Source organism: Saimiri boliviensis, chromosome 2, assembly GCF_048565385.1.
Source record: "Saimiri boliviensis isolate mSaiBol1 chromosome 2, mSaiBol1.pri, whole genome shotgun sequence".
Classification (NCBI taxonomy): domain Eukaryota; kingdom Metazoa; phylum Chordata; class Mammalia; order Primates; family Cebidae; genus Saimiri; species Saimiri boliviensis.
Genome location: NC_133450.1, coordinates 187,949,564 through 187,969,311, shown reverse-complemented (window position 1 = coordinate 187,969,311; position 19,748 = coordinate 187,949,564). Strand labels below are relative to the sequence as shown.

Sequence of the window (19,748 nt, the reverse complement as noted above, 5' to 3'; positions counted from 1 at the left end):
CTCTGACAAACCCATCTTCAATTCAGGCTGCGGGCTCCCCTACTCCCGCCGCCCACCCACGGGCCCAGCAGGTCCACTTCCAGTCCAGGCTGCCCCTCCAGCGCAGGAAGCCCACCGCCGCCCGCTCCCTCGCCAGCCTGCTCACCGGCCTTGCACTCGCAGGCCGCGTACAGGTAGTTATGTGTGCGCAGCAGCTTGCACTGGCCGTAGGGCCCGCAGTCGTCCACGCACGGGGACAGGAAGGTGCGCATCCGCACCTCTGCCGTCGCGTTGCGGCACCGTACGAACCTGCGCACACACTCACAGTTACCTCGGGCCCGGGCCACCCCCGCCCAGTCCGGGCCTCAGCCCTGGCCCCGCCCTGCCCCGCCCCGCTCACCGAGGCCCCACCCCGCTCACCGAGGCCCCACCCCGCACAGGGAGCGGAGGGCCAGGAACCAGGTCCCCGTCTGCGGGAATGGGATTCGCAGCCTGGCCACCCTGGTGGTGGTACTGACGGAGAGGAGGAAGCCGGCCAGGGACTCTGAAGGCAGAAGGAAGGGGTCAGTGAGAGGGTGGAGGGATCAGGATCCAAGAACCCTCACCCACCTGCTCCCACTCCCCGGAACCCTAGAGCCTGTCATTCCTCCATTCCATCCCTCCCCACCTTCACCTCTGCCCGCCGCCACCACCACCCACAGACTGCAGCCTCCTCTCCTCCCCTATTCCTCACCCCACCTTTGGAACAGGTCACTGCTGCATCCCCCAGGCTCAAGGGCACCTCGTGAGTCAAGCATCCAAACACTGTCACGTTTTCCTGGCGCACGGAGCTCTAGGGAGGGCAGGTATGGAGGTGAGGCCGTCACACCCTCCAGCTCCACCGACCGCCACCCTCAGAGTCCCACCCGTGTTAACCCACACCTTCCAAGGACAGCCCATTCCTCGCGGCGCTCTCGACGCCAGAGCTGCTCTCTCACCTCCATTCTTAGAACTGAAAAATATCAGATCCTCCACAGCAGAAATCGTTCAAGGACTGATGAGAAGGCAAAGCCCAATTCTGAATCTGTTCTTTGGGCAGAAGTGTTTCAATTCTGCCCAAGCAAGAGAGAACACCCTCTTTTTCAGTCCTATCTAGCTCACTAAGGGGAAGGAGGGCTGTTGCCAGTTACAGAAATTAGTTGTGGACGAAGGCAATTGTAAGATTTTCCATCATCTTCACCTGGACCCCAAGACAGGGTGGAGCGTGAAGACACTCACTCCTCGGGTGTAATTATCCTAAGTACTGCCTGGTGGTAAAGGAATGCCCAAGAGATTAAATGTAGCAACCTGGCTGGGATTAAAAGAAACCAGATATCTGCAAGAGTAAATGTAAGGGGTTGTCTACAGAAATAAAGGTAACAAGATGCCATAAGCTCACCTCATTCAAGAAGGATTTGAGGCAGCTTACATAAAACAGAATACAATAAATGCCTGAGGGAAACTTAAAAATCAGGATAGGAAAATAAACTCTATCCCTAATGCAGACCATATATTTGATACTGACTTCCAAGCAAACAAAGCCAGGAAGTATGATGAGTTAACAGATTTGCAAGTGCATAATATAAAAGCGAATCAGAGTCTCTGGAGAATCACAGATTCTCCAAAGGGGAAGTTCTGAGATAAGTTCTCATCAAAGCAGCACTGTGTGTTATCATGCATCCTGTCCTCAGCCACGAGAGTGAGTTTCATACAACTTGCTTATGTAACTTCCCTCAATGCAAGCCCAGGGCAATATGCCAAAGTATTATTCAGTGAAAGTCTTTCTAGGAGGGAGCCAAAGTAAAAAGTATATGCAGTTCTCTGACCCAAATGTCCAGTTCTTGATCCAAGGGGAGAAAAAAATCAAAATATTTGGAGGAAATACTTTTCAGAATAAACAGAACAGGCTGAGGTGGGTAGCACGTGTCATAGATGCAGATGGGTGGAATGCAAACAGATGCTCATTAAAGTGAATGGATGGGAATGCAGAGACAGAAAGGGTGAGGGGTTGCAGGAGAGCTAGGCTTCTATTCTTAGGGCACCGAGGAAGAAAGAACAAGTATGGGCGAGGCTGTTCTCTAATTTAGGGTCTACAGTTTCAAGGTCGAATCAAGATCTCACTGTCACTGGCCAAAGGCATGGCAATAAGCAAACACAAAATACACAGTCTTAGCTAGAACAAAGAGAATTTGAGTATGCAAATAAGAAATATCTTCAGGTTGAATAAATGGCTCTGTCTGACTAGCAGGACCACTAGAAAGTTCTGAACTATCTCCCATAGAAAGCTACAACAAGCCACAGACCAGGCCTCAGGTTGGCTGATGGGAAAGTGGTCCCTGCCCTGAGAGCTAGAGGATAGTAGATTTAAAAGGATCCCTGGCTAGGGGAATAGTATGTAAGTTATTGGATCAAAGCTAAGCTGAAGATATTCTCTAATGGCCTAACATAGGGCTCACTCTCATCTCAGTCTTAATGCTGACAGTAATGACCAAGAAGCACAAAAGGTTGGCTTTGCAAGTTTGTGAATTACGGAGTGGAGAAGGTCCAAGTTCCAAACCAGTATTAGGCAATGCCTCAAGGATGGACATGAATTCTTCCATTCAGTTTCAAAAATTCAGTGCAAAAATACAAGATGGGAACTGGCACCAAATTATCTATGCTCCTTGATTACAACTAGATGCACAAAGCAATTAATGTGGAAAAGAAGTGGGAGGACATATACCAAAAACAGTGGTGGGCCAGGCACAGTGGCTACACTTGTAATCCCAACATGTTGGGAAGCCAAGGCAGGCAGATCAGTTGAGTCCAGAAGTTCGAGACCAGCAACATGGTGAAACCCTGTCTCTACCAAAAATACAAAGAATTAGCTGGGTGTGGTGGCACACTCCTGTAATCCCAGCTACTCAGGAGGCTGAGATACAAGAATTGCTTAAACCTGGGAGGTGGAGGTTGCACTGAGCTGAGATCACACCCCTGCACTCCAGCCTGGGCATAAAAACAAGCCCCTGTCTAAAAAAAAAAAAAAAAAAAAAAAAAATTAAACAGTTGTGTTAGGGAGATATTTTCCCCTATTTTCCAAAGTTTTATGTGATCCTATTACTCATATAATAAAAAAAGTAAATGTATACAACTGATTTGAAGAAAATACAAGGGAAGTAAAGGAAAAAGACCCAGGGATCTCAGTTTACCACAAGCCCCAGGTGATGCCACAGTGTAATGCAGCTGCTGAGAAAGGTAACTCAATCTCAGGCTGACAAACCCAAGTCTTGTTACCCGGCATCTCGGTCAGATCACCTCAGGTCACTTATTTCAGAGATACAGTGACCACTAGAAGTATGACCAGGTGAGACAGTAAATGAAGGGGAGAGATCCAAATACCAGGACCCCTAAGACAATGAGGTTCTTCAGCTATTGGGAGGTTGGAGGTAACATCTGAAGGGCTGTAAAAATAGGACCGGGATGTAATAAATCCATCATACTAATGTAAGATATTAATAATAGGGAAAACATGAGAGGAGAGAGTGCATATGTGAGAACTTCATACTTTCTGCTCAACCTAAAACTGCTCTAAAAAATTAAGTCTATTGATTTTTTAAAAAGAACAGGACAGAGACAGATTTACTGGATATGGCTTCTGGATACAGCTTTTACCCACTGAATCCAAGATGAGTGGGTAAAAAATTCATGGAGACAGATTTTGATGGGATGTCAGGAATGCCTTTGGCAATCAGCGCTATCCAAACATGAACTGCATGGCCTCAAGAGGTGGTAAACTCCCCATCAAAGGAGATTTGCAAGAAAAGGTTAACAACTGCCATAGAGAAAGGCCAGTAATGAGCAGGAGGCAAGCCTACGAAACTCGGAAAACCTAGACACAGAGTTAACCTGGTTGACCCGCCAATCTGGAGCAGGGTCAATACTCAGAACATGTTTGTTGACTAGAATTGGGCTGAGCCATGGTCCCTAATTGTCAGGATGGGTGGGAGCAACCTGAACAGGCTTCCTGGAGGAGGTAAAGACCCCAACACCCCTGACACCTTCCCCTTCAAGCTCCCAGGCAGAGCAACCTCCCCACTCTAAATAAAGAATACCGCATTGAGCTGGAGCTCCAGGCTGAGGACGCCTCCACTGTCCAGCACTGGCAACAGCCTCATGGCAAACACGGCTGGGCGCTCAGGGGGAAGGGCCACACTGGGGCCAAAGAAGATGTAGAAATGGACGGAGAAGGTGTCCAGCTCGTTGCGCAGAGTTGGGCGCACTGGCCAGCAGTGCTCGGGTGGGGATGTGGCCCCAGGCCCCTCCACAGGGGTTCCGAGGGATGGTGGCTCTGGGGGCAGTGGCTGGTTGCCCAGTGACTGGGGCATGTTCATGGCAGCTCCAGGGACCAGAGATCGGAGCAGGCCGGGCTGTGGGCACTCTGTGGGCCAGAGGAAACCAGAGCTTAGGCCTGCAGCCCTTACAGTCCTGAACTTACTCATAAACATCTAAGCTAGACAGGATTTCACAAAGAGTGTGGAAGGATGAGAACTAGAATGCAATGTTCCTTGAGAGTATGGGGCATCCAGGGTCATAGGGGTTTCCTAATGGTGACAGCTAACACAGTGCCACACTGGAGGGAACCAAAGTCATCTATCCCTCCCTAAAGGCAGTGAAGACACTATTGAAACAGATAGCTAAGTATGACAGGCTGTCTGACTGACTCACAAGGGCTTTGGCAAGGACAGTGTCCCAGAAGTCCTGATGTCCCTGCCTACCCCAGGAAACTGAAAGATTACATCAAGGAAAGTAATGAAGTCCTTTAGTTGTCCCAAGTTAGGTACAAAAAAAATTATCTAAAGGCCTTCCAATAACTTGGAGCTCTAAGTGGGATGGCTTCAGGGAGGGTGAAGGAGCCTGGGTGGGGGAGGGGAGGTTATAGGGATGTGGCAGAGGGCCACTGAACACAGCCACCCAAGTCACTTCCCAGCCACGGATATCTGCACAGACTGGGGTAGATGTGGGGTTCTGACCTTGCAACCGCACACACAGCTGGAAGCGGATGGTCCTACCAGGGCCCCGAGATGATGTTTCCACACGCACGTAGACCCAGTGCCCCCAGGGGGGCAGTGCCAGCTCCAGCTGGCATCCAGAGGCACCTCCACAGGCCACAGAGCTTGAGTTGTGCAGGGGTGGGGCTTTGGGACGCAGACGCAGTGACAGGGGGCAGGCAGATACCCCGCGGCCTCCCACACACGCCAGCTGTGCCGAAACCCTGTAAGTGAAGCTGGGCACAAAGACCCTGGGCAGAGGAGAGGTTCAGGGTAAGAAGGCATAAACAGAAGCAAGAGGAACACAGGGCACGGGAAGTGCTAGTAAGGAGGGGGTATGGGGTAGGAAGGAGGCCTGTTTAGGTCTCCCCCTCTGTGCTGAGAGGGAGGGAGGCAGGGATTTCACCCAGGGACCAGGCAGGTAGGTGGAGAAGCCGAGAGAAAACCCTGCAGCCTGTTTGAGGCCAGAGAAGAGGGAAGGACCAGGTATGAGGAGTCTTTGACTTACTTGTACAGGGCTGAGCGATTGTGTGGGGAGAGGATTTGCTCTGAGGGCCGGCCAGGAACCAGCACAGCAACGTCCAGCAAACGCCGGACAATCAGCTGCGGCTGAAGGAGATACTGACACTCATCCTGGAGACCCTAGGACAAAAGCAAGGGTGGCGGGAGAGGGAGACAGCAAGGGCGGGACTAAACCAAGGCAAACAGAACCTGTTGGGTGGGCCAGGGAGAAACCCGTGTCCTGGCCACCACTCCCAGGGTTCTAACCCAGGTCTCTCTAAGCTCTAGGTCCTACCTGCCTGAGTAGTCATTTCTGGTCACTTCTGTCCCACCTCAGTGCAATGTCTGCTGGAATCCTCAGCACTGGCTGAGGTTTTGGGATTCAAACCCAAGCCCTCCTGACTATCAGGTTGGCTTGCCCTTCTCCCAGTCTGACCCCTCGTGCTGAGCATTCCGGGTCAGCCCAGCAGCACTGCAATCTCCAACCAGCCTATTCCTGGACCAGGCCCTCAGGAACTTAGAACACTGGCTCTTTTAGGCCAAGTGGAGTAGGGTAGAAATCTCCTTCAAGGCCTCCAATCCAGCCCCCTCATCCTCCTTGTCACCAATCTCAACCTTTAATTTCCTTTAATCCCCACCCTCTCTCCCTCCCACATGTTTGTCCAGCCTCCGCTTTCATACTCATAACGCACAGGTAATGAGCGGCCCTACACAGGTAAAGAGTGCAGGGTCACTTACGACTTCCCAGGCAACCTCCAGACTATAAGCAGATTGAGAACAGGAACACTGTCCTTTGGATTTTTGTTCCTCCAGACACAGGGCCTCACATAAAGTACACACCTCTCGGATGAATGTTTGCTGAATTAATGAATCCAAAAATGAATCATCCCACCTAGGGAAGCACTGACCTTGCTAAAGCCAAAGCCTGTCATGTTTGACTCCCCCGCCCCCACTCTGCTTTCAGGGGACCCATTGATCTGTCTGGTCCCTGGGCCTTAGACTGTGTTTCTTCTGCTGCTAAAGGAGATCAACCACGTCTCCCCCAGCTTCTCTTCTGGAGAAAATCCCAGCTCCTTGTCTGTTAACAGCCCCCTGGCTTGCACAGCCTCATCACTCTCCAGTGAGCACAGTTCTATTTGTCGTAGTTCCTCTCGTATAGCACCTGCAGCTATATGAGCCCTACAAACCTCACAGTCCAGGGGAAGTGGGGGCTCCTAATTAGGCTTCTCTGACCTTTTGGACAAATGGCCTCATGCTGGCCCAATAAACCAGAGGCCATTACTCACTTACGTGGTTAATCTGAGCAGGACATACCTTCAAACTTTGTTCTGGGACAAAAGTTCCAGGCCCTGACATCCCACTGAGTTCCACAGCTCAGAACGAGCCAGCCAAGGCACTGACTTCCAGCAAAGCTGCAAAAGGCTGGAAGGAGGTTTATGCCTTTTGCATCTCCAGTGTCTAGCACACCATCTGGCACATACTAGGTGCTAAAACAGCTGTTATAGAATAGGCATCAAAAAGAGGGTCCCTTCAGAGAGCTCCTGAACCAAACTAGATGCTCAGGTTTGGTATCAAACCCTAAGAACTAAAGAATCACAAGTCACTGCATTGACCCCACCTCCTAAGGCAAGAATCACCACCACAATCATCTTGTAGTGAATGAGTCCCAAGGGTAGGGGCTCATGCTCCAGTGGTGGCCCATTTCCTAGCTAGACAGTCCAGGGAAGAAACACTTTGCTCCACATTTTAGAGTTTTGCTTGTGTTTGATTCAATGCAAGGATCAGTGGACATGACCTGTTAAGATGTGTTCCTTCCTTCAACTGTGTGACATGCACATCCAGTTCCCCTCCCTTCATGTGGAGGGAGTGTTCAGTCAGTGGAGACCAGGGAAGATGCAGGGGACCATCACCCAGTGATGGTGTCAGAGAAAGCATCAGAAGTCAGATCCTCAAGAGCTGCCAGGGCAGACACCAGGTGAAAGAGTCCCAACTGAGCCAACAGACCAGAACATCAGCAGTCAGGGGAAGGCCCAGGGCCCAGCCAAGGAAGCTCGAGAAACCAAGAGAGGCAAAAGTGAGATGTGGACGGGCTACAGGCTGAAAGATCCTGGAGTGGAAGGTATGGTAGGTGGATTCCTAGAATCTCCTCATATGTATGGGCTGGGTTTCTTCAGAAAAGCCTGAGCAGGGTGGCCAGTGCCAGGCTCTGAGTGGGGCTTGCACACTGAAGACGCCCAAAGACACAGAGCCTTCTCTAGGGGAATAGCCAGTGCATAGTTGAGCCCATACCCACAGTCAGAAAGCACCAATCAGTGTAGAAGCAAACGAGTGCTGGACAGACTTCACGGTGCAAGGCTGAAAGCAGGAAGACCACTTAGGAGGCTACTGGGGTAGTCCTGGAGAAACTAGAGAGGCTGTGCTAGGAGTGGAAATGAAGAGCTGTAGTTGCATTCAGGGCATGCCTTAAAAGTAGAGTCAACAAGACTTCTTCTTTACAGATTGGTTGTGAGGAATAAAGAGAAAAGAAAAATCAAGGATTTGGGGCACTTAATTGGGGGCTTGAGCAATGGGTGATGACAGTGCAATTTCCTGAGGAAGATCACAATGACTAGAGAAAGAAGCAGCATGGACTGGGAGCAGTGAAATGGAAATTGAAGAGTTTTATACTTTTAGCTTTGCTTTGATTTGGTTTTACTAAATACCAAGTTTGAGACATTTCTTAGACGTCCAACTGGAGATGTCAAGAAAGCAATGGGATATAAAGTCTGAGATTCAAAGAAATTAGGACTGGCCGAATACTCTTGGAAGCATTAACAGATGATATTTGAAACTATTGTGCTGGAACACCAAGCAAGATAATAGAAAAGTAAAAAAAGAAGTTGGTCCCAGGACCAAGCCTTGGGCCACTACAACATGGAGATCAAGCAGAGGAGAGGCCAGGAGAGGAGCCAGAGGAGCAGGCAGTGGGCAGGAGGAAACCAGGACAGTTCCGTAAAGTCATAGAGGCCAAGAAGGGAAGGTGTTTCCGAAAGGAAAGAGTAATATATAACTAGTTAACAGCTAGTTACTAGTTAACTCTGGGGAGAGGAATTGAAGACTGGAAGAAGGGAAGAGGAACACTTACTTTCCACTGTATACCTTTTGTACCTTTTGAATGTTGTACCAGGTACATAGATGTCTATTTGAAGTATAAAATAATTGCTGGGCACAGTGACTCAAGCCTGTAAGCCCAGCACTTAGGGAGTCCGAGGCGGGTGGATCACGAGGTCAAGAGATCAAGACCAACCTGGTCAACATGGTGAAACCCGTCTCTACTAAAAATACAAAAATTAGCTGGGCATGGTGGTGCGTGCCTGTAATCCCAGCTACTCAGGAGGCTGAGGCAGGAGAATTGCCTGAACCCAGGAGGCGGAGGTTGCGGTGAGCCGAGATCGCGCCATTGCACTCCAGCCTGGGTAACAAGAGTGAAACTCCGTCTCAAAAAAAAAAAAAAAAAAAAGAAAAGAAAAGAAAAGAAAAGAAAGAGAAATATAAAATAATTGAGGAGGAGGAAAAGCAGAAGCACTATTAGCAGATTCTAACCACCTCAGCTGAGACACTGAGTGAAGTGTGGTCCTAGTTGGTGGATTCAACAGAATCCTTTCTCCCGTACAATCGACTTCCTTACTGTCCTCATAGTTGCTTTCATTATTTTACCAACTTTTTCAAATCTTAGACACAGGAAAAGGAAGTATTAGAAGAGAACCTGTGCTCTAGACATTTAGGAGTACTTTTCCCTTAAGAGCCATTTAGGTGTCAAATGGTATCCACCAAATGCCAGCCCCTCAGAGCAGACTGGCAATTGGGCACCTTAGAATGAACACATGATCCAAGACAGGAAGGCAAGGAGATGGAGGCTGGGGACAAGACAGAAGTGGCTGGTAGGAAAAAGGGGACAAGGAAAGGAGGTAAAATGGCATCATGTGTCAGGCTCTGCACTGGAGGCTAGGAATAAGTAGTGAATAACACAGATCCAGAATCTGGCAGAAGTGTGGGAACCAGAGCACACGAGAGCTCTTCTTTTTAAGTCACTTCTTTTTTTTACAACCTTTCAGGGCTCCCTATCACACTCAAGATATAGTTCAAATGTCAAGGCCCTTCATGATATGGCCTCACCTCCCTTACCACCCAACACCAGTCCACCCTGAACCACTTCAGTTCCCCCTTCTAAACTTCGGGCCATGCTACTCCCACCAACTGGAATGCCTTTCCCTGCCTTTTCAACCTCAGGCCTCACCACCTAACAGCTCCCAATACCACCTCCACCATGCTAGCAAGCTGAGTTAGCCATCTCCCCTTTATCCTCCTAAAACATCTTCTGTATCTAACACGCATCTTATTTATCTCTGAGTCCCCAGCACACAACCCAAGGCCTGACACAAAGCAGGTACTAAAGGACTAAGGCTAAAGTGAGATCTGAGCTCATCCTCAAAGCTGAGAAGGGCCCTAGAAACAGCACTGCCTTTTTATCCCTGGGACTCTTCAGTTCCCACCAAAGGATATCCCTAAACCCACATCAATTCCTGTGTTTGTCAAGCTTCATAGGAAGCAAGCCATAGTAGGAGGAGGAAACAAGTTGAGAAAACGGAGGAATGCTCTGGACAATGAACCTACAGGCTTGAATCCTGGAAATTAACCAGGATCTGGAGAGCTGAAGAACCCTTTGAGGACCATGGAAGATTACAGAAAGTTAATCTAATTCTTAGAAGGACCAGACATAAGATCCTTGCCCCGATCAACCTCTCAAACAGGCTTGAGAGAAGCACTACATCTCTCATGGCGTCCAGACCCACTGCCGCTCATGGGCACGATGGGATGGTCCTCTGTCTAGCCTCACCACACACCTGGAAGAGCTCTGACCAGGGTTCCAGCTCAGTACCAAGTTCCCCAGGCCCCACCTCCTGTATCTAGACACAAACGCACATGTCAGGCCTAGTTCTATTCCCACTACCCAGCTCCCCCTTGGTCTGGGCACTTGAATTACCCTTTTGGCTCTGAGCAGCTTTTCTCTATACTACTATTTCTATTCCCCATTGTCCCAATCTGGTAGCCATAAGCAATCCTGACCACTTCTAACTGGGCCTCAGCTCCTACAATCCCAGCCCAGGCCTAGGCCCCAGGTTCGTGCTCAACTAGAAATGTTTTTGGATAACTAGAGCCAGGCTTCAGGATTTTCCCTGTCAGTTCTCACTAAGTGAGTCAAGGATCAGAGTTGGGATAAGGAACATCCCTACAGGGATTTTGCCAAAGACCTACGAAGACATTCCTTCTAACAGAAGGAATCTCAGTTCTGATGAGCGTCAAGGCCTACCTAGAACCTAGAACCTTTTCCAAGTTAGCTCCCAGCATGCTGCCCTCCAGCAGGCTCAGGCCTTGATGGGGAGTTCTCTTGCACATCCTCATCACTCTCAGGAAAAACGGCCCTGTCACTGAGGCCTAGTGACACTACCTCAGCCCTAATTCCCATCTCTGACAACAGCACTGCCAGCACCCGTCCTTATATGAGTCTTAGCTCATTCGAAGGCACTATTCACCCCATTTCTGAGTGCTAGAGTCCTGTTCTTTAAATCCTCACTCTGTTCTTGCTTGTTCCTTCACCTTCACCACAGGCCCCACGCACATGGCCGTCCCACTCTGACAACAGGCAGCTGAGTACACTCCCTGCTTCTCCTCCAGTGAACAGGAGTAGGAGACCTGTCTGGCCTAATACATGAGAGTAGCAGGCATTGTGGCATTTCCTTTCCCTCCAAACCAGAGAGGCATCCTGACCTTTGAACCTGCCCTTCAGTCTTTAAATACCTCTGTGAAATAAGTGCTTGGGTGGCTGATACTTGGAGAAAAGTGAGACAAAGGCCAGGATAGACACCAGCTGCCCAACACCTCCTCTTAGCAGGAAAGAGCTTCTCTTGTGGTCTTCTGAAGGGTGTAGGAAGCTGTCTAAAATTATGACAGAAGAGGAATGCATTCTCCCAGGTAGATTAGACTGGGCCATGGCCCAAGAAAGTCTTCAGGGGTATTGTCAATCATGATGTAGAATAAAACCAGTCCTGGTGTGTGCTGCACATTGGACCAGCCCATAGTTGGCTTCTATTCACCTTGATTAACACTTGTGCCTTCCACTAGGAAGGACACTACTCCCCCGTGCCAGAGCCTCTGACTCCAGACTCTCGACTTTTCCTTTAGCTTACCTGGACCCAGCATGTCCTCCTGAGGCTCCCAAGTTGCCTCCTGCAGATTATGGCCTCTGACCCACTGGGTGGCCTGCTGGCCTCTAGCCATGTCCCACCCCAGCCACCCTTGTGCTGCTGCCCACCCTGGCACAAGGCTGGCATGCCTGTGGGGAGAATTCAGCAGAGATGAAGGGGCAGTTCTGGCCCCTCTGGCCCTGGGCAACATCAACCCACCTTGACAGAGATGTGGCCGTGGGCCTGGGGAAGGTGGGCAGCCAAGAACCAGTCCCCAGGTAAGGGGCTGCTGACGTTAAAGATGCCTGAAGTGCGGTTGGGCAGTGTCCAGCTGAGGGTCAGTGAGAAAACCCCAGGCACAGCTGTGTCCCCTGGGAAGTGTGTATGCAGGGGATTGATGACCGGGGGTGCCCCAGACCGGAAATACCTGGGAGACCAGAATTAGGAGAAAAGGAAAGCAGGCAATGGGGTGGGAGGCAGGAAATGGAAGAAAGAAAGAACTGTCACCCATCACCAGTAAAACAAGTAGATTCCCTATACTGACACATTCAACAAAGTAGTTCCAGGTCAGGGTCCAGGGGTGAGATCAGCTCAAGCACTCGCACAGTCATACAATAGTCAGGAAGTGGTCATGTGACAGAGGTCATGGCCATCACTCAGTCACGCTTCAATGTTGGGGTCAGGGTCAGGAGGTCAGTTAAGAGACTCATAAAGTCACACTTTAGTCTGGAAAGTGGTCAGGGGTTGGAAGTGGGGTTGGGAAATTAATTCAGACACTCACACAGTCACACTTTGGTCTGGGCAGTGGTCCCCAAAGGTTCCCCCCTGCTCCTTGAAGATGATGAGGTTCCAAACAGCCAGGAACGTGTCCTCGGGAACATGGAAGTGGAAGAGCTCGGTGCTGGCAAAGGAGCGGAAAGGACTCAGCTTGCGGGGTGAGCAGGTGGAGTAATCAGTCAGGAAAAGGCCTCCTGGGAAGCAGGAGAGAGAAAGGAGCAGGGCAGGACAGAGGGCATTTCCATTAAGCAACAGGTATACCAGTCTTCCTCACCAATAGCATCAATTCCACAAATGCTCTCCTCTGGGCCAGCAACTGGGTTTCAGGCTGCAGATCTGAAACCTAGCCATCATCTGGTTTAATCATTATGTTAATCTTATTAATAATTTTTAAAAACCCTCCTTTTACAGATAAGAAAACTGAGGCTCAAACCTAGACCAAATGAGAATGCAAACCTAGCTCTCTCCAAATCCAAAACTAAGACCCTTTCTTTGACTTCGCAGCTGCCCCTCATTTAGGAGCCATTTTCTCCACTTACCAAGCCTAAAATAACAGATATGTGGAAGGGGTAGGGGTGTTTGTGTGTGTGTGTTTTGGCATGGGCTCGTAAGCCACTGAGCAGACTGGAACTCCACCTGTGGGGCTTGGGAGTCAGCATGGAACTGTGTAATTTCCTTGTTGATTTTCTTCCCTTTTCTGTTCCCCTGTGGTTAGAAGCAGTAAAAACCCTCAGCAGCCTCACAAGCACTGCCTGTATACTGGCTCAGGGCAGGAGAGGGGAAGGAAAAGTGTGGTACAGCTGCCAGAGGCCTGCTTGGGTGGCAGAAGCAAGGACAGGAGCTGGCAGGCCACCATGAGAGTTCCCAGGAAAGGAGAATTGTCAGGCCTCCCGGGTCAGAATGTGCAGCCAGTGGGCGGCGGCCAGGGGAAGTTTCCCCCAAAGGAAGGCCCAGTGAGTTGGTGACCCAGTGGATTTCAAGCCACTTGGGAATATTCAGAGCACACTGGGTTGGGAGGTGGGAAGTGGTCATCCCGCATTAAAATGCTGAGATACCTGATCATGATTATCAGGAGCAGAGCCAAGGTAAGCAGAAGTCATGTCAGCAGCCAGCCAGGCAAGGGACTAGAATGGCTGTCACAGTAAAGGTAACCCAGTAGCAGACAGGGGAAGAGGGTCCCAATGGCAGGCAAGGTCTCCCAAAGTAAACCTCTGGGGAATCTGACTGCTCTGGAGACTTCAGACGAGCCTGAGAAGCTCAAGAGGATACCTCCAGGACAGGTGAGAAGGTGGGGAACTCAGCAGCTTCAGGACAGATGGGGGCTGGGGTAAGGACAACTCTGGAGGGGCATTTTCAGTCAAGCAGGAAATATTCTCAGAGCTTCCCTAGTCCAATCTCCCTCTCTGGAGACGGGAGAGATAACTCCAAAAATGAGGTGTTTTTGAAATAAGAAAGGGAAGGGGAGGTTGCTGAAGGAGGAACACTGAACCGGAGCAACTCCAGGGGTCACCCCACAAAGCTGCCCTCCATAGCTGGGGGCCATTGGAGGCCGTGGACTAGTCTATCCAGTTCAGACCACTCTCAGTCTCAACTGTCAGGAGGGAAAACTTGCCACCTCACAGGCTGAGCACTGCCCAGGAAGCCAGAGAGGCTACTAGTGAGCATTCAGAGAGTGACAGAAATGCATCCGAGAGGGACAAAGGGAAATGGAACCACCTGATGGGGAAGACAGGTTTCCTAGGAATCCTGGCTGTGCTAAGTAAGAGGCAGAAAGCTAAGAGGTGAACAGCCTGGATACTACTGTTAGAAGAAATCGGAACTGTAGCTCGCCTTCTGCTGGGGTTAGGGAAGGGCTGCTCCTCCTCAAAGCTGGTACCAGGGATGGGTCATCTGATCAGCCATTGCTACTGTTAGGAGAGATGTTGGTCAGTCCCTCGGTGCAGACCCTCAGAGAGCTAGTGGTGAAAAGCAGCTTAATGACCTTTGGGAAACATGGATAGACAAGCACAAATATCTTTGTGATTCAAAGGACCACAATATGGCCTGGAGAACTGGGGAGCTAGCTAAGCCATCCCCACAGTGGCCAGGGGCTACAGAGATCAAAGAACAGGCTGGCAGAATAAAGGAATGAGGAGCAGCTGGGAATGCTGGGAGGAACCGGGAAGAAGTTCTGAGGTTAGATGCTTGAGAAAGGGTCCACAGCCCCATTCACTCCAAACTTTGGTTTGCAGTTTGAACAGGGCCTACCAGAGCTGTGTCCAGAGGGAGCATAAGTAAGGCCCTTACCAAGTTCAGATGAACCTGTTCCAGGTTCCCCAGTATTTCTATGATGAAGCTAGGGTAGTTCCCACCATCACCCACACCACACATACACACCACACACACATATAGGCTGAGGTTGGCCCTCCTAGTGATAGCATTAGGTAGAATAAAAGCTCATTTATTTGAATAGCAAGCATGTGTGGGTCCTCGACTAAGCCCAAGGAAAAGATTCAAGGATCAGGAGTGGGACCACTAGACCCAAGAGATAACTTCCATTCCTGAAACGAAATTGAAGCAAACGATAAGCAATATGCAGCCCTGCGCTATGATGGTCCTATGATGCTGCCAGCCTCTCCTCAGGCAAAATTCATCACCACCATTAGGTCACAGAGCACCCTGTACTTTGGTCCAAAATTGCCAAGGCATTATTAATAGCACTAAATGCAGTCCTGCCTCCATTTGGGCATACTGGCACTCTTTTCCAAATTCATTATAATTCTCCCCAAAGCACATGAATCTGCTTCTGGGCAATAGTGTTTTCATCCACAACTTTCAGCTGTATATGTTCTGTGGCCATCGGTCACCCAGCTCCCCTTGCCAACCCAATGCTTGCTCAGTGGGCTCATGAAGAAGCCATGATGGCAGGGGATGGAAGCTAGGAACTTGGCTCAACAGCACAAACTCCCCCTCACCAAAACTGAAAACCTGGCTGGCTACTGCCTCTGCCGAGTGCCCAACTTGCCAGCAATAGTAATCAACACTGAGTGCCTCCACTGCTCCTTCCTTCAAGGGGACTGGCTGCGGGTGGATGGATAACACATATTCGTTATGGGAGGCACCCAACACTGCCCTCACCCTTGGAACTATCAACTGCTGAGAAAAGGTCCCCAGCCCCCCTCACAGCTTCAGTGATCTGTCCATATGAGGAGCAGGCAGAGCTGAAGAAGAATGTACATGGGTCACAACATGTCCCCTCCCCTTCATACCATAACACAGGCACTCAGAAGACACACTGGCTCACATGCACTCCACACACATGCATATGTCTACACTCAACAACACACAAGCATGTACACATGCTGCCAGCCTTCCTACAGATCCCTCACTTACATAAACACCTAAGTGACTAGATATCTCTGCAGGGGCTGTGACCTTTAACGTTTGTACACTGAACCAGGCCCCCAGAACTCAAATACCCACACTCTCCACCCCCAGCTGCTCTGTTGGCTGTTATTTCCAAAGACTCCATCAGGCACATCTCCATCTATCTAGAGTGACACCTATCAGAGGTGGCTATGGACTTGGGGCATGAAGACTACAGTGATTTCATGACGGAGCCATCTTCATGGCACATCCCCTAGACCAGGACACCCCCTCCTCCTCTCACATTCCACCCATTAAAAAACTGGACCTCTCCCTCTCCTGTCCAAGTCACTTCCCCACCGGAGGGTGGCACTTGGCTGACGCCCGGCAAATAAGGAACAGTTTGTGGATAAAGCCCCCTTGTGGGCAGACAGGAGAGACGGGAGGTTGTGCTTTCAGCCTTCCCCCACTTGGGTCTGTTTCTCTATTAGGTATACACTTGCAGTGGGAAAAAAAAAAATACTAGTATGAGATAGGAATTAGGAAACTTTCTTTTCTAGCCCCAGCACTGTCATTCACAAGCTACCTGACTTTGGACAAACTGCTCCCTCCCTGAGCCTCAGTTTCCCCATCTGTAAAATAGCCTCCGAGTTTCAGCCCTGCTCTAAAAGTATCAGGAATTATTCCTAGGCAAATCAATCTTCTCTGGAATAAGAATCATTACAAGAAGAAAACGCATTATAATGGCAACTAATCCATATTCATCTGTTTGCTTTAAAACTCTTTTTCATGCTATTTGAATGCATCCCCAACATCTCAAAGGTTTGGGCTATATATTCCCACACAGCACTAGAGGCTTCTGATGTGGACCTGTCTCTCCCCCATCAAACTTTGTAAGCAGGAGCAAAGCCCGCAAGATTTCCCTGGAAAAACAAAAGTCAAAGTGGGATTAGGATAGACACCAGAAAAAATCTTGGAGTCTCTGTCCTAAAAACTGTAAGCCACCTGCTGAGCCTCAAACCCAATGAATTACCACTCTTTTGACCCTGCCAATCCCGCTGTTGTGTAAGACCTCTCTCCTATTTCTCCCACTTGCTCCCCAGTGATCTAGTTCCCCAGGTCCCACCTCTCCTGAATCTCTCCAGCCCATCCCTCCCTGCCCGAACCCCATTCCTGTCTCAATCTTTCCTGCTTCTGCACTCACCAGCCCCTGGGCCAAGGACAGAGAACAGCAACAGCAGCAATAGGGCTGGCGGCAGCTGAAACCCAGACTTGAGTCTAGGCTGGGAGAGGGGCAGAGTATGAGAGATGGGGGGAACTAGCGGGAGAGACTTGGGTAAACACAGAGATGAGGGCAAAGGCTGAGATAATGGGTTGGGCTGGGCTGGACACTGGGGCTTGAACAAGGGCAGGGAGTGGGACGGAAGGAGGGGCTGTGACGGGGACTGCAGCAAGGACCCGGGTTGAGCCAGGGCCTTAAGCAAACACTGGGAATGGGGATGGGACAGGGCCTGGACCGGGATTTGTGACAGGGGGTGGAACAAGGGCCGAGGCCGGGATGGGGGCCAGGCCAGGGGCAGGGACTGGAAGGGGGTCCTGGACGGGGACCCAGGCAGCGGCTGGGGCCGATTTGGGAAGCGGGGCGAGGGCGGGGCCGGGGGCCAAGGCGGGGATCGGGATAGGACGAGGGGCCGGGACAAGGGCTGGGCCATGGCCCGGGGCGGGGGCGGGGCCGGACAGGCCAGCGCGGGGCGCTCGCAGAGCTGACCCGCGGCTCCGCTCCCCACCCCCGGGGGGAGGCCTCCGGTATCCTCGCGGGCCCACGGCGGGGGCCGGGGACCTGGGTGGGAGTTCAGGCCTGGGCGACTCCGGGCTGCGCTGAACCGGCGATAACCAGGCCCCGCGGCGGCGGCCTCGGCTTGACGTCGGCGTGACGCCCCGCCCCCTGCCGGCTCGATTGGTCCCTGTCAGTAAAGCCCGCCCCCGCCCTACTCTATTGGTCCCCAACTTAGTCCTGCTGGGCTTCGAGGACACACAGACTCCGCCCCCGCCCCAGCTACCGGAGAACCTGCCTTTCTCACCCCAATCACAGAACCCGAGGCCCCCTCAGATCCTCACAGCCCCCAACGACCGCCCCACAGATATCTCAAGGGAACCCTATACTGACAATCCCAGACTTCCCCGGACGTACGCACAGATCTCCGCAAATCCTACCCAGACACTCGCTCACTGAGATTCCGCAACACACCCCACTTTCCAAAAGTGAACCCTCTGGGTTCGTCCCCTCGAGGCCCAATGCAACCCTCTCAGGAGACCTCACCCACCGGGGAGGAGACCAGACCGCCGTTACCACGGAGACTACTAGGCGTTCCTGTTGTCCTGGTGACCGGTGCCTACTCTCCAGGACCTTGTTCCAGAGGCTTCAGTCAAGCTCCTCGCTCGTTGGCCCTGGACCCCTTCTCCCTCCCCCACTTCCCCAGGTCAGGCCAGAGCTCCTTCGTGAAGTTCTGCAGATATCCAAGTCCCCTCCCCAAATAGCAGACTTTCCGGCAAGGCATTTCAACACTGAGTGCCTGCAGCTGGGACTCAGCCACAACCAACAGCCTTCCCTCCCTGAGGATCAATACCTCCCCCTGCCATCCTAAGGCAAGGCCTTAACCTAAGGACTTGTAACAATCTAGCCAAAGCCCAGAGGTAGGTAGTTTCTCCAACAGCCCTCCCTCTCCTCCCCCTAACACCTCTGTCTCTCTCCCACCCCTCAGTCCCTTCACAGTCTGTACATGGTGATGGTGATGGTGGTGGTGGTCGTGGTGGTGTTTGAGATGGAGTCTCGCTCTGTCACCCAGGCTGGAGTGCAGTGGTGCCATCTTGGCTAACTGCAACTTCCACCTCCCAAATTCAAATGATTTGCCTGCTTCAGACTCCCCAGCAGCTGGGACTACTGGCGCCTGCCACCATGCCCGGCTAATTTTCATAATTTTAGTGGAGACTGAGTTTCACCATGTTGGCCAGGCTGATCTTGAACTCCTGAACTCAAGTAATCCACCTGCCTTTGCCTCCCAAAGCACTAGGATTACAGGCATGAGCCACCATGCCTGGCCCACATTCTGCACTTTTCATCCTTACTCTCCTCCTCCACCCAATCCTCCTTCCCTTCTCTTTCCCCTTCCTCACCTTCCATCCTCTGGTTCTCCACTCTTAGGTCCCTTTTCCCTCTAGCTGACTCTGGTCATTTTCCTCCCCATAATCCTACCTCTCCCCCTACTTCCCTTCCCAAACTTTCCCTTTGAAAAGGCTCTGATGAGTTTAAGGAGTGATATATCTAGTATCTCTGAAACATGAGGGGAAAGTAGGGAGCATGGAAAGTTAAGGCAGGAATACTCAGGCTGTGTTGAAAATGATGACAGGCCTTGAATACCAGGGCCAAGAAATTTAGACTTAATCCCTTAGACTGAGTCATGGCATGTTTATAAGCCGCAAAGTGCCAGTGATGGGTTTGCACTTTAGAAAGATCCTGATTGGGTCAGGAAGGAGGACTACATCCTTGCAGGATAAATTAGGCATATCCCCTCCCAACAGCATCCTATGCTCACTCCAGCACAACATCACTTTATTTGCATTGCCATTGTTGGTTAATTGGTCTCTGTTAGACTCAACTCAATCTAGAGCTTAGGAAAAGCATCAGATTAGGCTCTTTGTAAAAGTGTAAATTACATAAATGAATGAAAGAATGGGTGAATGGATTAAAATGCTGTGGATGGAAGTAGAGGGGCAAAGTTATTGCACAAAGGCTAATGATGATGCAAACTTGAATAAGATTGGAAGGGAGAGGAGAGAATGCATTTGGAGAATATTTAGAAGATAGGAAATACAGTCA

The 19,748-nt window shown here is 50.7% G+C and overlaps 1 protein-coding gene across 9 annotated transcripts in view; it reads right to left on the bottom strand.

Annotated features, from left to right (window-relative positions):
• TMEM8B (transmembrane protein 8B) overlaps nt 1-19,748 on the bottom strand; it is a 96,952-nt gene that overhangs the window by 67,705 nt on the left and 9,499 nt on the right. For 3 of the 9 annotated variants that reach the window (XM_074395037.1, XM_003943786.4, XM_039474721.2), the window contains exons 1-9: nt 17,076-17,774; nt 12,531-12,720; nt 11,969-12,176; nt 5,533-5,666; nt 5,007-5,275; nt 4,089-4,414; nt 718-811; nt 400-523; nt 146-288 (exon numbers count right to left, since the gene is read on the bottom strand). In XM_074395037.1, the coding sequence (XP_074251138.1) occupies nt 146-288; nt 400-523; nt 718-811; nt 4,089-4,414; nt 5,007-5,275; nt 5,533-5,666; nt 11,969-12,176; nt 12,531-12,720; nt 17,076-17,583 (1,996 nt within the window). In that variant the 5' untranslated portion in view covers nt 17,584-17,774. Of the gene's footprint in view, nt 1-145; nt 289-379; nt 524-717; nt 812-4,088; nt 4,415-5,006; nt 5,276-5,532; nt 5,667-11,968; nt 12,177-12,530; nt 12,721-17,075; nt 17,817-19,748 lie in introns of those variants that run through there. The other 6 variants (XM_074395039.1, XM_039474719.2, XM_039474720.2 and 3 more) reach the window with 6 other exon arrangements.